The 12420-nt window shown below is 42.4% G+C and overlaps 2 protein-coding genes across 7 annotated transcripts in view; one reads left to right on the top strand and one right to left on the bottom strand.

Annotated features, from left to right (window-relative positions):
- Positions 1-202: 202 nt before the first annotated feature.
- On the bottom strand, positions 203-4898 carry LOC109469857. 6 transcript variants are annotated; one of them, XM_019768606.1, is made up of 4 exons: positions 4843-4898; positions 2452-2853; positions 1813-2073; positions 203-1492 (listed from the first exon to the last, which is right to left on the bottom strand). In XM_019768606.1, exons 2-4 carry the CDS (start codon positions 2836-2838, stop codon positions 1292-1294), a joined length of 849 nt encoding a protein of 282 aa, XP_019624165.1. In that variant the 5' UTR covers positions 2839-2853; positions 4843-4898; the 3' UTR covers positions 203-1291. The 6 variants fall into 6 exon arrangements, with proteins under 6 accessions (XP_019624165.1, XP_019624162.1, XP_019624167.1 ...); XM_019768603.1 differs by having other exon boundaries at positions 4748-4848; XM_019768608.1 differs by lacking the exon at positions 4843-4898 and adding an exon at positions 4765-4794.
- A 2654-nt stretch (positions 4899-7552) lies between these two features.
- Positions 7553-12420, top strand: part of LOC109469636 (alpha-amylase-like) — an 11241-nt gene continuing 6373 nt past the window's right edge. Inside the window, exons 1-7 of the mRNA XM_019768171.1 lie at positions 7553-7741; positions 8158-8330; positions 9681-9832; positions 10296-10485; positions 10828-11129; positions 11517-11712; positions 12096-12278. Of these exons, the coding sequence (XP_019623730.1) occupies positions 8160-8330; positions 9681-9832; positions 10296-10485; positions 10828-11129; positions 11517-11712; positions 12096-12278 (1194 nt within the window). The 5' untranslated portion in view covers positions 7553-7741; positions 8158-8159. The remainder of the gene's footprint in view (positions 7742-8157; positions 8331-9680; positions 9833-10295; positions 10486-10827; positions 11130-11516; positions 11713-12095; positions 12279-12420) is intronic.

Genomic DNA, 12420 nt, shown 5'->3' with positions numbered 1-12420 from the left:
ATGTATACAATTACAAAAATGCTAGAATGCATTCTTTGTTAATATAAGACTGTCTTTTGGTTGAGATTATGATAAAATGATATAATTCATGAAAATTAGGTTCCTATTTCTTAAATCAGGGGAGAATAATCTAATCTAAACTTTGTCAGTTATAAAGATTAACATCATTTGGCGAAGGTATGAGATCGGGGAACTCTAGTTAAATATGTGATCCTATGTTCTTGTTAGAGTTTGTGTTTTTTGTAGGCTCTTTTGTGATTTTTTTTGTATGCAAGGTAGTCATGCCTTAATACCCTTTGTGTTTACCCATAGTTATTGTCATAAGGGTGTTCACAAGAACTGCATAATGTAACATCCGGTACAGGTACATATGTTTCAGTACAGATCTGCATCTGCTAAAATAAGCACTAGTACACATAACAGGACTCTGGTATGTAGTCAATGAAGACTTTGCTTTCTTTTAATCTCCTTATTACTTATTGGCCATCTCTGAATTAAAATGATGGAACATTTTGCTTCAAGCATGCCATGGTGGTGTCACTTGCAAGGCTGTAACATCTTACAGGACCTGCTTATATGCTGCTGTTTCTATGTCAGATGTACCTGGATATGTATAAGAACTAAATAAAGTTGGTAGTACAACCCGAGAAGGAAATAATTCTTCATTAGCATCATACATTTTAAAAATAGTAGTTCTTTTTCTTTGGACTTGAATGTCTGTATAGGCATGTTGTAAGCTCCGTACTTTAAGCAACTTGTTTATTCAGGACACCTGTTTATTCCTGTCTTTATCCTTTTATTGTTGTCTTCAAACACTGTCTCTCTCAACCGTAACAGACTGGCCTCTTCAGAAATTGGCAAGAAATATTACATAACAACAGTGATGAAGATGTCAATTACAGTTAGTGTCTTGAAAACAACATCATTTTTACACATTTGCTTGTTTCGAAAAGTTATTGAAGTATTCCATTTAACAATGTCTGAATACATAGTTCATGCTATTGGTATTTTTAATTTATAGAATGTCTAGGGTCAGTATTATAAGCTGTTGTAATAAGGGATTACATCGTGTCCGTATAATGTATAATTGCAACCCTTTGTACAGCAACTATTATATAACACTGAACCGTCATATTCATATTTCTGGCCTGGTATCGGCAAGGGTGTATTTCACCCAGTCAGTCATTTTTCCCACCGCGTAAAAACTGGCCTGGGCGATCGGGCAACACACCTAGTACGGAGAAGATCCCTGGAAGTGTACGGTCGGTTGTTATGAGGCTATGTGTTATCCCTAGATGTGCAAGGTACACCCCCCGTCCAACCAGACCCAGTCCCACTCCGCCGTGAGGTCCTGCCGCACCACCACTGCCCGGTGCTGGAGCCTGATCTGCAGGCAGTCCCCCGCACAGTTGACGACAGGCCCGGGGTTGCTGCCATGGCAGCTGGACAGGTGAAACCACTGGTAGTTCCCCTCGTAGAAGTACAGCTCGACCTATGGTGGCGAAAGTACAACCATAATTCAAGATTACTCGTACTACCCTACAACTGCAGCGTCAATTCCCATTTTACGAAATCCATTTAAAATATCTTCTCCCATGCATCCTCCACTAAAAGTATGGATGTCAGACTGTTTCCAGGGTCTATACAGGTCAGCTCTCTGGCTGCGGAGCCGAGAGCATACCCACAAGGAAATTTTGACATGGCCTGATGTGGCCGGTTTTATCACTACTCTACTATTCTTCAACTTGAGGAATATTCAAGTAGTCTGAGACGCATTATAAGCTACCATGTGCTGTTCGAAAAGAAGTGTACCTGGTCTGTTCCTTCCTCGTCTCTGTAGGCGTAGATAGGGCTGTCTATTCGGCGCCACAGTGAGCAGGTTGGGATGGATGGGTCGTTACGAGACCTTACGACACGGTCGCTTTCGTCCGTCTGGCTGTCGTCCGTTAGGCTGTCGTCCGTCTGGCTGTCGTCCGGTCCAGGCCCGCCCGTTTCATCCCTCTCGTCCCTGTGTGTTGCGGTGAGTCCATCCGCCATGGCGAAATGCTCCCCCAATGCATGTAGATGATGTGTCTAGCAAAAGTCAATGAAAAGACGTTGATGGAAATGTGGTCCTAGAGAGATTATCTGTAGTAACCACTGAATAGTCCTGCTTTGCTGCAACACGCTTCTAAATCATTTTCCATTTCAAGATATAGATATAGAGATAAATCTTAATGAATTGTCCTCTACAGTAGCTATATGACTTGCTGGTCATCGTAAACTGAGGGCATTTTGCCGATAGATGTGCATATGTGGTCCAAAATCCAGCTGTCGTACCCTTATCGATGGCTAGTTCTGTCTGGTAGAAACTCTTGCGACATCATCATTGCACGACGGCCCACGACGAATACGATAAGACGGACTTTTTTAGCGTAGCAAGGACAAAATGCCATCATGTAATGTACGTACCTCACGGATCTCTGTTGTTTCAGTTCTGTAGTCTGGTTGGGCTGTTTCCACCGCTGTCATGACGTTACGGTCTGCAAAACGTTCGGCGTCTGCCTCCAGGGCGTCCGAGGGCACCAAGATCTGTCCGGATCTTATCGGTCTGTCCGTGAAGGAACAGCCGAAACTGGTGGGATACACGGCGTTGTACTCAAAGGGCCTGTGGGTCTGTAGTTGACACGACAAGAGATTGGAGAATGGCCGATACTGACAACGGTCGTAGGTGGGCCTGGTGCGTTCGGATGCTAATTCCTGACGAGGGATGGCTACACCTGATATTCCGGTCGTGGTCAAAACGATGATGGCGATGAGTGCGATAATCTTCATCTTTCCGTCTCGTAGCGACGCCATGAGTTTCACAACTGTCTGAAAAGTGATGGAACAAATTACGAATTACTAATGGCCAATTGTCAATACTTATCAGCACTGTTACTGCGATTGGGAATACTAAAAACCGAGTCTGGAAATTTCATATCAAAATATCAATATTGCTCGTTACACGTTTAAAGTTTTCCTTGAACAACAGTATGACCTTGCAACTGGTTGTATGTACAGTGACTTGGCGTGGGTTGGTTAAGGGTTATACGGGCACGTCATTCAGAACTCACGCACAGAGACAACATCGTGCGAACGGTATTTCGAGATACCACAAAAACGCCACCACAGGAAAATGCAAATGAAGTGTCGAATGTGTGAACACAGGTCAAGCTATGCTGTATAGATGATTGATAGTCCCCGCCCCTCCCAATTTTAGTAGGCAAAAATCCATCAATCAACTGACCAATTAATCACATCTATTTAGACTGAGTAGCCCGAGCAGCGTTAGTCTCTCTCTGTGAGTTAAGGATGGGTTCATTGTCGACACAGCAAACATTCTGGGAAATTTCTACGTATAAACCATCAATGTGTTGTATTGTAGGATTCTTTTTGCCGGTACGAGCGAAAACAAGACGGTTCATGTTCTTCCCCATACGGATTATTTCAATACAACCGTTAAAACGAACGGAGGCAAATGCAGCCGGCACATGGCACGTTCTCGAAAACAGTTCAATGTAATTTGTTCTGCCCAGTTGAATCTCTTTGGCCTCCGAATCGACAGACTTTATTCACTTCAAATTTACGCGTCAACAGATCCATCCGTCAAACAACCGTGTAAATTTGCTTGCCATTTGACAAAAACAGAAAACAGGTCTTGTATAAACAGTAAATCAGCAGTGCTCAGCAAGTTACTACAAGGCTGGCCAAATGTTTAAACTAGTCTTTCTCTCAAAAACAACTACCACTGTGGAGAGATAGTAATATCCAAGCAGATGTTGGGATAGAAAATCTAATCGGATGTTTTTTTGACAGTAGTCTGCCCCCAACATGCAGAAACACCTTTAAAAAGGTGTTTCTGCCCTTCCCCGTGGCCATATTAACAGCACTCTGAATGAAAGCTTGAGGGCTTGTTGGAGTACTGTCAGAAAAAGCAGCAGGTCAGAAAACGTTAAGATTCTCTACCCAACATCTGCTTGGGTATCCAACATTACAAGTATCACACCCTAATCACAATCTTCATTCCTTATTAAGCTTAAATGGAAATTAAAAAAAATATGAAGGCTTCTAGAAAACTCTCTAACCCTGCTCTATTTCCTCGATGGACAGCCATGTGTATGCTTGCAATCATGCATGTCCTCAGCTGTACAAGTACAGACTGACCGACCTTTTAACTAAAAGGTTATTGCGGAAATACATGATAGTTTGTCAAATAGAAAAAAAACTGCCTCTCTTATGATTATATGTTGTTATTTCGTCAGATCGGTCAAATTCTTGACGTGCAATCTTGACAATGATGTCCAACGCATTCCTGTCCTTTCGTTGCAGAACCCTAGTTGATAAGTTATATCGACCACTTTAATTATAAATTCCCACCTCTCGAACTTGACCCTCCCACGAAGCTTTTGCAGAACCAGCTTGCTTTCAATGAAGGGCTGAATTTGGGAGGTGGGCATGAATGCTTTGAGTGCCCGAGGAAATCGGGTGTAAGCCCTGCTAAGTTGTTTGACACCCGAAATAGTCTTCGCATGTTACGGATTAACAACCGGTTGACATTGCATCAAACCTTTTCTCAGCGTTGAAAACTTCGAAAATAATTCAACAGGACTTGACGAAGAAGAACGTTCATCTACACAACGTTTTAACCTTTATTACGCTATTTCTGACTACCTTGATGACGAAGCGCTCATGAAACTTTTCGATACTCAAGCAGAGAAAAACTCACCCTCGTCGCCCACTAACCTTGTCCGGCCAAAAAAGGAAGAAGGAGTGCCAAACGCTGCCAAAAACAGGTATCAATGATAAACAGTGACTTCCTACCTTTTGATTCTCTGACGTTAGAAGAAAAGATCGAATGATCAGGCCGACCAAAGTGGTATTTGCTCAGCGGGCGCATGCCTACTATAAATACCAAAGTGTTGAAACACTCCATGGCGCGTCATGGTACGTCGCAAGTTGGGAAGGGCATGTCTTTTCTGTGGCACTGAAGCGAGGATTGCAAATTTGGCGTGAGATATGCCCGTACAAGTGCCATGATGGCACACTGCTGTAAAAGTCAAGCGTAAATTTCAAAAGGCGGACTCCAGACTGAGGTGAAGCATCATCATGAGTTGATGCTTTTATGAGTAGTGCAATGCGCCCTCGTCATGGCTAGCGTTTTCAGACAAGCACAGTACCGGAGCATACCCTGCCGTAGGGCTTCTCCTCAAGACGGACGTGTGTTGGGTTCTTCTACGTGACATTTGACACTTAGCTTGAGGCTGATGTGCTGAAGCTCCCTCAAACACAGGAACTATGCCATACATTGATACAGACTTAACAAAGGTGCACACCCCTCAGACGTTTTACCACGGAAATGATATCATTGGTCTTACTTATGCTTAGGAACCTAACTTGCAAAAAAAGTTATTTTTACCGGACATTGATTCGCTTCTTTGTGAAAAGGATAACGTTAATAGAGGGGAATTCCCCCGAATAGGAGTTTATCATAAATTGTCAAATCATTTGCTCTCTCGTAGCCTTATTATGTTAGGTAGCGTCGATGGCCAAGTCGTTCTGGACTCCAGAGGCCACGGGTTTGATTCCTGTCATTCCGGGCTGGACGTTGTGTCCTTGAAATAGCCACTTAACCCAACATTCCTCAGGTGTAAATGACCTTGACCTTTTTCTTGCCTAAACCTACCCACATATCAAATATGATCACAATCTACCTAAAGCTTTTTGTGCTGTGCTGGCCAACTTCAAAGAAGTAGTAGTTCGAAAGCAAAAACAGACACACAGACAGACAGACAGACAGACAAACCCACAGACGGTCACACACATACAACAAAATTTATTCGTCCTTCACAGAGGTAAAGAGACAAAACATAAGGAAACTTAAAAAAGAAACGTATGCATGTCTAACGGAATTTCTAGAATATTCTGTTTGGAGATAGGGAATATGACTCACATAGCTCATAACAAACATGTACCGTGAGTACGTGAGCTCCGTGGCGTAGGTTATACGTCACAGGTAGTTATGTTAAACCTGACATTATCGTATTTCCATATCCCCTAAGGGCACCGACCTTCAGATCGTATAAGGTCACGTCATGTTTTTGTCTGACACTGACGTCTTCTTCATGGCCTCAGTGAAATCGGCTCATTTAATATTATTAATCATCAATTAATTCTGAATAAACCAAGGCACAAACAAAACAAACAAACGAAAAGGTAATGTAACACTAACACCATATTATATATATATATAGTAGTACCCTTGTATATTTTTTACGAGTTAGTATAGTATTAGTTGAGTATATCTTAAATGCTATTCAATTGATAGAAATAGATTGGTCTATTTCTAAGTTCACATTCGCGTGTACAAGTTGCCTTACATTGTACACGCTACTTTTGTTGTGCAATAAACTTCTACTTATATTATAGCAAACAGGCAAATGTCGACGTCCTTGAGTTTCTGTTAGGGTTAAAACAAGCCTCAAACACCGACTCGAAGTAGCGACCGGCCGCTTGGGAAGTGACCGAGAGAGCGTACTACCGACCGTCGACATATAGCGCTGAAATAGGCAAATTGCACTTGCCTGTGTTGTATAATCTAGGTGGTCTTCTATACTCGCACACCAACTGTCGTGAGTTTAGTACCATAATACATCCAAATTATACAACGTGACGTAATTGTTTCTGACATTATATAGCCATATATATTCTGTTTCCAGGGTCCATTTGAAAGCCGTGTGAAGGGAGGTATGTGTGTACCAGAATGGTTCAGATAACAGCGTAAATCAATCAAATACTCTTGTCCAAAACAGACATCGGTTTCTCATCGTAAAACGCGGAGTAACACGACTTCACCTCTTCAAGTACGTACGATTTACACCTTCCTGGGAATTGCGGAGTTAGATCTACGCTAATCTTGTTTGCTCATGTACCTCAAGACGTTGTGAGACCACCTGTTAAAGCACGTTTGAAGTAGATCTACAGTCCTTGAATACCCCTCCTCCAACTGCCGTCTAGCCACACGACCTTTAAACATTTGCTGACATTGAATTTTCTCTTTTTGCGTGTGAAAACAGAGAGCTCCAACCTTATGTAAATACTTATAATGACCAAATCATACTTTTGCATCATATCTAATTCATGGTGTCATGCTTCATTCAAATCACCCAACGGTCTCCATTCAGTGAAAAGGAACATTATGCCAATTGTATAAGTACTTGTATATACTAGTTATTTCATAAGGTGAAGATTGTTATTCCCAGCGTAAAGGCGTCATATCTTATCGCAGAGATATGAAGACTAAATAAGAGTAGCCTTTAATATACAGCTAGCGATTAAACATACGTTGGTCGCGTGTATCACACGTGCTTTTTGGGGGGCAAATGCAAAACAAGATGGTGTTTCGTTGTTTCAGCTTTATACAATAATGTCACAGAATCGTAACGTTTTATCAAATAGACGAAACATCCCGAAGCATTTTGCTAAAGCTAACATTTATAAATCACATTGTGCAAACTTTCATTCCACCAATGATGTTTCCTAACTTGTCATAGTTCTTTGCCCGCATTATACTATTCCGTCTGCGTTTTGAATATTACACTATACAGCTTTGGTAGATGAAAAACAAAACTGTTTTAAAGACGCCTACAATTTTTGTATAAATTCGCTCGCCAACTTCCCCGCACTGTCTACGACCGAAGCAGAAGTTGAAGGAAAATTTGAGGTAAGTGCTTGAAGCTTACAGTCAAACGATCTGATTCTCGACAATTTTACTTTCGAATGATAAACTTTTTTTCGATATTATGTGCAACATCAGAACCAATTGCCCACACTCGGTAGTCTTTTGAGCCGACGACCCATATTGGAAGCGTGTAGGCAAACTTACCAGCATATACGCTACATTATGTTCAAAAGAAACGAAAATATCACATTTTCTACCATACCGCCTCCTTTCCCCACGCTTTGACTATGTTGCTTACTTATTTTCTGTCGTAGCCTTTGTTACACACTCAGTAGAACAAAAGATCTGAAAAAATGCTTAAGGTATATATTTTGCTTGAATAGATACAACTCAAAACTTTGAGATGTGTAGAATATTACTGTTACTGACACATTGTATTTTCTTCTTTCTTCTTATAGAAATGTCTATTATAATCCTACTCCTTGCGGGGCTGAGCGTCACCCTCGCCCAACATGCCCCGAACACGGCTGACAACAAACAGGCCATAGTGCACCTGTTCGAGTGGAGATGGGCGGACATCGCAGCCGAGTGTGAGAGGTTCTTGGGACCCTACGGCTTCGGCGGTGTACAGGTAAGGCCGCTGTCATGTACATATGTTGTAACTACGAAAATGTCCACTACCTTGTTCCCTGCTACAACTGATTTGAAAGACTCTAGGTTCTGTCTCTTCCTTCATTCACTATTTATCCACAATGGTGTACAGATGTGGAGCGCCCCTCTCGTATGACAAGATATGGACAAAACTGTCTTGCCTCTGAAACACTTTTAATTTTTTCTCATCGCCGAAATAGGTTTACGAACATACGATCCTAAATTGGGGACATTTGAGGGACAGCCGTGGATGTGTCCTCCAAAATTCAACTATTTTGTGAGGGAAGATTTTGTCTTAGAGGGTGAGATGCTAGCTAGATGCTACCAGAACGAAGCATATGCCGTGTGTGCATGAAAGTTCATCTGTGTTGGTACAAGTAATTATGAAGTAAAAACTAAACTTTATCTCCAACACTAGAAAATTTGGGCAAGTCACAATTCATTTCAGTGTTGAAGATAAAGGTTAGTCTTAACTTCATGAAGCATATGTGTTTTCTGACGTTACAGTAGAATGCAGCTTACATTTGAATTAAATGCCGATTGAGCAACACCAGGAGGATAGAATGTAATTGGGTGGTGCAAGGTTAGGTGTGTTATATACTAGTATGTATATAAGGCAAAGGTCTCGTGACTTTTACCGTGGGACCTCTCACAGGTTGTATCAATGGGCTGACATGTTTCATCTAATTATGCTGACGGAAAGAGCAACGTCTGCTGTTATGTAAAAGATAACAACATCCGAGGCAAATAGCTGGAGATAAGAATGTCAATTAGCTGAAGGAGTGGTAAAGATATGAAAACTGTAACTTTATTTCAATGTAACTCTGTTTATGACATGTCCATATACCCGGTTATTACTTTTTAAAGTGCAATGAAATTGATATACATGTGAGATAAACCCAAATCGTGCTTTGATCAATAGGAACGCACGTTTACAGTGTGGTTCAGTAACAATGCGTTTCTTGAACAGGTGAGTAGGTACTTGGAACATAATGCGCAAACACGAGATGTTAGATGGTTATTCGACTGGTGAAGTTGTGTTGATAACGACAATATGCCGTTTGTCCCTTGACCAGCATGTGTTAGATGTTGAAATACTTTCAGAGTAATCGTAAGACTACACAAAAATACATCCGGTCCTAAGGTGTCGCCACACACACACACAAAAGATGACATTCATTGACTGATTGAGACGACGCATGCATGCACACTGAAGAAAATAAGGCATTGAGTCTTGGTACAATTTACATACATCTGAAAGTCTGTCGACTTCTTAACCGGTTCATGAAGTCGAGTAGATGTGCATGACTTGAATTTGAATCTCCGCCAGGTGTCGCCAGCGAACGAGAACCGTGTGATCACCAGTCCCAACCGCCCCTGGTGGGAGCGTTACCAGCCAATCAGCTATCACCTCAACACCCGGAGTGGCAGCGATGAAGAGTTCAAAGACATGGTTCACCGCTGTAACCAGCAGGGAGTCAGGTACTGAATACGTCAATAAATACTGTAGGTGCCATCAAACAAGTCATGTGCCACCCGTAAGTCATGATCGGCACATGTGTAAATAGCATTTCTCTGCAAGGTGTAACATGAAGGTGGTAATAGTACCTTTATAATGTATGACATAAAGCTGTCGTTTTGCGGATTCTTTAAATTTGTATGTACATTGCCATCACCTTTCCAGCTTTGTACAAACATTTTTTTTTGCTTTCGACCGGTGCTCAATGAGCACCTCCAAGTTGGGTGGAGGGTATTCTTTTCCATTTTTAACATAATCAAGGAGAACTCTTTGGAATGCGTAATTGTAAGGTTAACATGATTTGGTGAAGGTATGAAATGATGGAACTCTAGGTACAATTGTCATCGTTCTGATGGAAAATAAGTCAGCTCGTACGCTGTCGTGTATCGTGTGCTAGTATAATCAGCAACTCTATATACATCTTAGAATCTACGTGGATGTGGTCATCAACCACATGTGCGGTGCCGGCGGCTCGGGACACGGGACGGGCGGCAGCTACTTCAACACCGACAGCCTGGAGTTCTCCGGCGTGCCGTTCGGGGCAAATGACTTCAACGACTGCGGAACGTGCGGCACCAGTGACTGCAACATTCACAACTATGGCGACGCTAATCAGGTTAGATGTTTCAATCCTAAAGGATGAATGCGTAGAGAACACTACTAGTATATCAATCATACCCTGTCTTACTTTATAATACATTGTCACAACAATAAGGCCACGGCACGTAAATTTTATGGATGACATCCTCCGCAGACTCCAAATCTAATATATGCGATAGGACGAAAAAAACAAAGCGGGTCCAAAAAAAAAAAAACATTTTAAAATTTCGAGATAGTAAACAATGTTAAACAAAAAATGATACATATATTGTGGTACGTTTACTGCCGTACCGAGCCCCACACATCAGTCTGTTGCGGTTACGTAATGCAACATTCTTCTCTTCTTCCCTTCCTACAGGTACGTAACTGCCGCCTGGTCGCCCTGTTGGACTTGAAGCTGAGTAGCGACTACGTCCGTGGGAAGATCGCAGACTACATGAACTATCTCATCTCCATCGGTGTTGCCGGTTTCCGTGTCGATGCCGCCAAGCACATGTGGCCGGGAGACCTGGCCGCCGTCTTCGGCCGGCTCAGCGACCTCAACACCGCCTACTTCCCATCCGGCTCCAGGCCCTTCATCTTCATGGAGGTCATCGACCTGGGCGGAGAGGCGATTTCGTCATCAGAGTACACTCATCTAGGAAGGGTCACGGAGTTCAAGTATGATTTCGATTTTCGTTTTTTAAGTATCAGAAATATTGTACAATGTACCATGTCACGAGACAACAAAAAATGTCCTTGCGGTGGCATTTAGAAATCAGAATGTAGACATGACAAGATCTTTTTATCATTTCTCCCAAATTGAATTAATTTCTAGGGAAACGGAAATATGCCGTTTTTCTAACGTTCGATCATGATTGAATCAATGATTGACATCAAATCGTCAACTTCAATTGGGACAAATTTCCAGGACGAAATTTTGCAACCACTCAGCTAGTTAAATATGATTGCGTGATAACAATAAGAAGCTGGTGAGTAAAATAATAAAATTGTCTGGAACTGACATTGGCATTGTGATACTCGTAACATGTCGGTGTGATGATACAGGTACGGCATGCAGCTCGGGTACGTCTTCAGAAAGCAGAACGGCCAGAAGCTGGCGCATCTGGGGAACTTCGGCGAAGGGTGGGGCATGCAGCCGGACAACAACGCGCTGGTGTTCGTTGACAACCATGACAACCAGAGGGGCCATGGGGCAGGCGGACAGTCCATCCTCACCTTCAGAGACAGCAGGCTGTATAAGGTGGGACAAAAGGGTCATTTCGCCTTGAAAGATGAAAAGGGAAATCCGTTTTTAGGTGTCGTTGACGAGTAATTCATGTTTTAAAGTTAACCCTAACCCTAGTCCTCCTGCGCCGTAACCCTAACCCTAGGCACAGGGTGTCTTTGGAAAGCCCTCTCGACCAGCAGATGAAAACTGACATCCGTTTTTAGATGTACATGTATCTTGTGTCGTTGACGAGTTATTCATGTTTTAAAATTAACGCTAAACCTAACCTGTCATAACCTGTATGAGTCTCAACATGAATTTCAAAATGTGACAATGCAATTATTAAGTGCTTACTCTGAACCACTTGTTGGACAATCATGGTGTAAGCATTAAATCATGGTTATTTCTTCCCCCAGATGGCCAACGCGTTCATGCTGGCATTCCCGTACGGTTTCGTCAGGATGATGAGCAGCTTCTACTGGGACCAGTGGTGGGAAGGCGGGAAGGACAAGAACGACTGGATCGGGCCACCTGCCGACGGTAGCGGGAACACCATGGGCGTGCCCATCAACAATATGGGCACCTGTGACAACGGATGGGTGAGCGGTTCATATCTATTGGGATTTAAACCTGTCCATCTCATGATATATTCGACGTTTGTAGGCATCCTTGCAACCTCAGTGTTTTCGAACTTGTGGTTACCGCAATTTAAATGTACTCACCGTAAATACATCTTCCTGT

This window comes from Branchiostoma belcheri, unplaced genomic scaffold (assembly GCF_001625305.1).
Source record: "Branchiostoma belcheri isolate BF01 breed outbred unplaced genomic scaffold, Haploidv18h27 scaffold21, whole genome shotgun sequence".
In the NCBI taxonomy this organism is placed as follows: Eukaryota; Metazoa; Chordata; class Leptocardii; order Amphioxiformes; family Branchiostomatidae; genus Branchiostoma; species Branchiostoma belcheri.
Note: the sequence above shows the minus strand (reverse complement) of the source record. Positions and strands in the feature narration are given on the sequence as shown.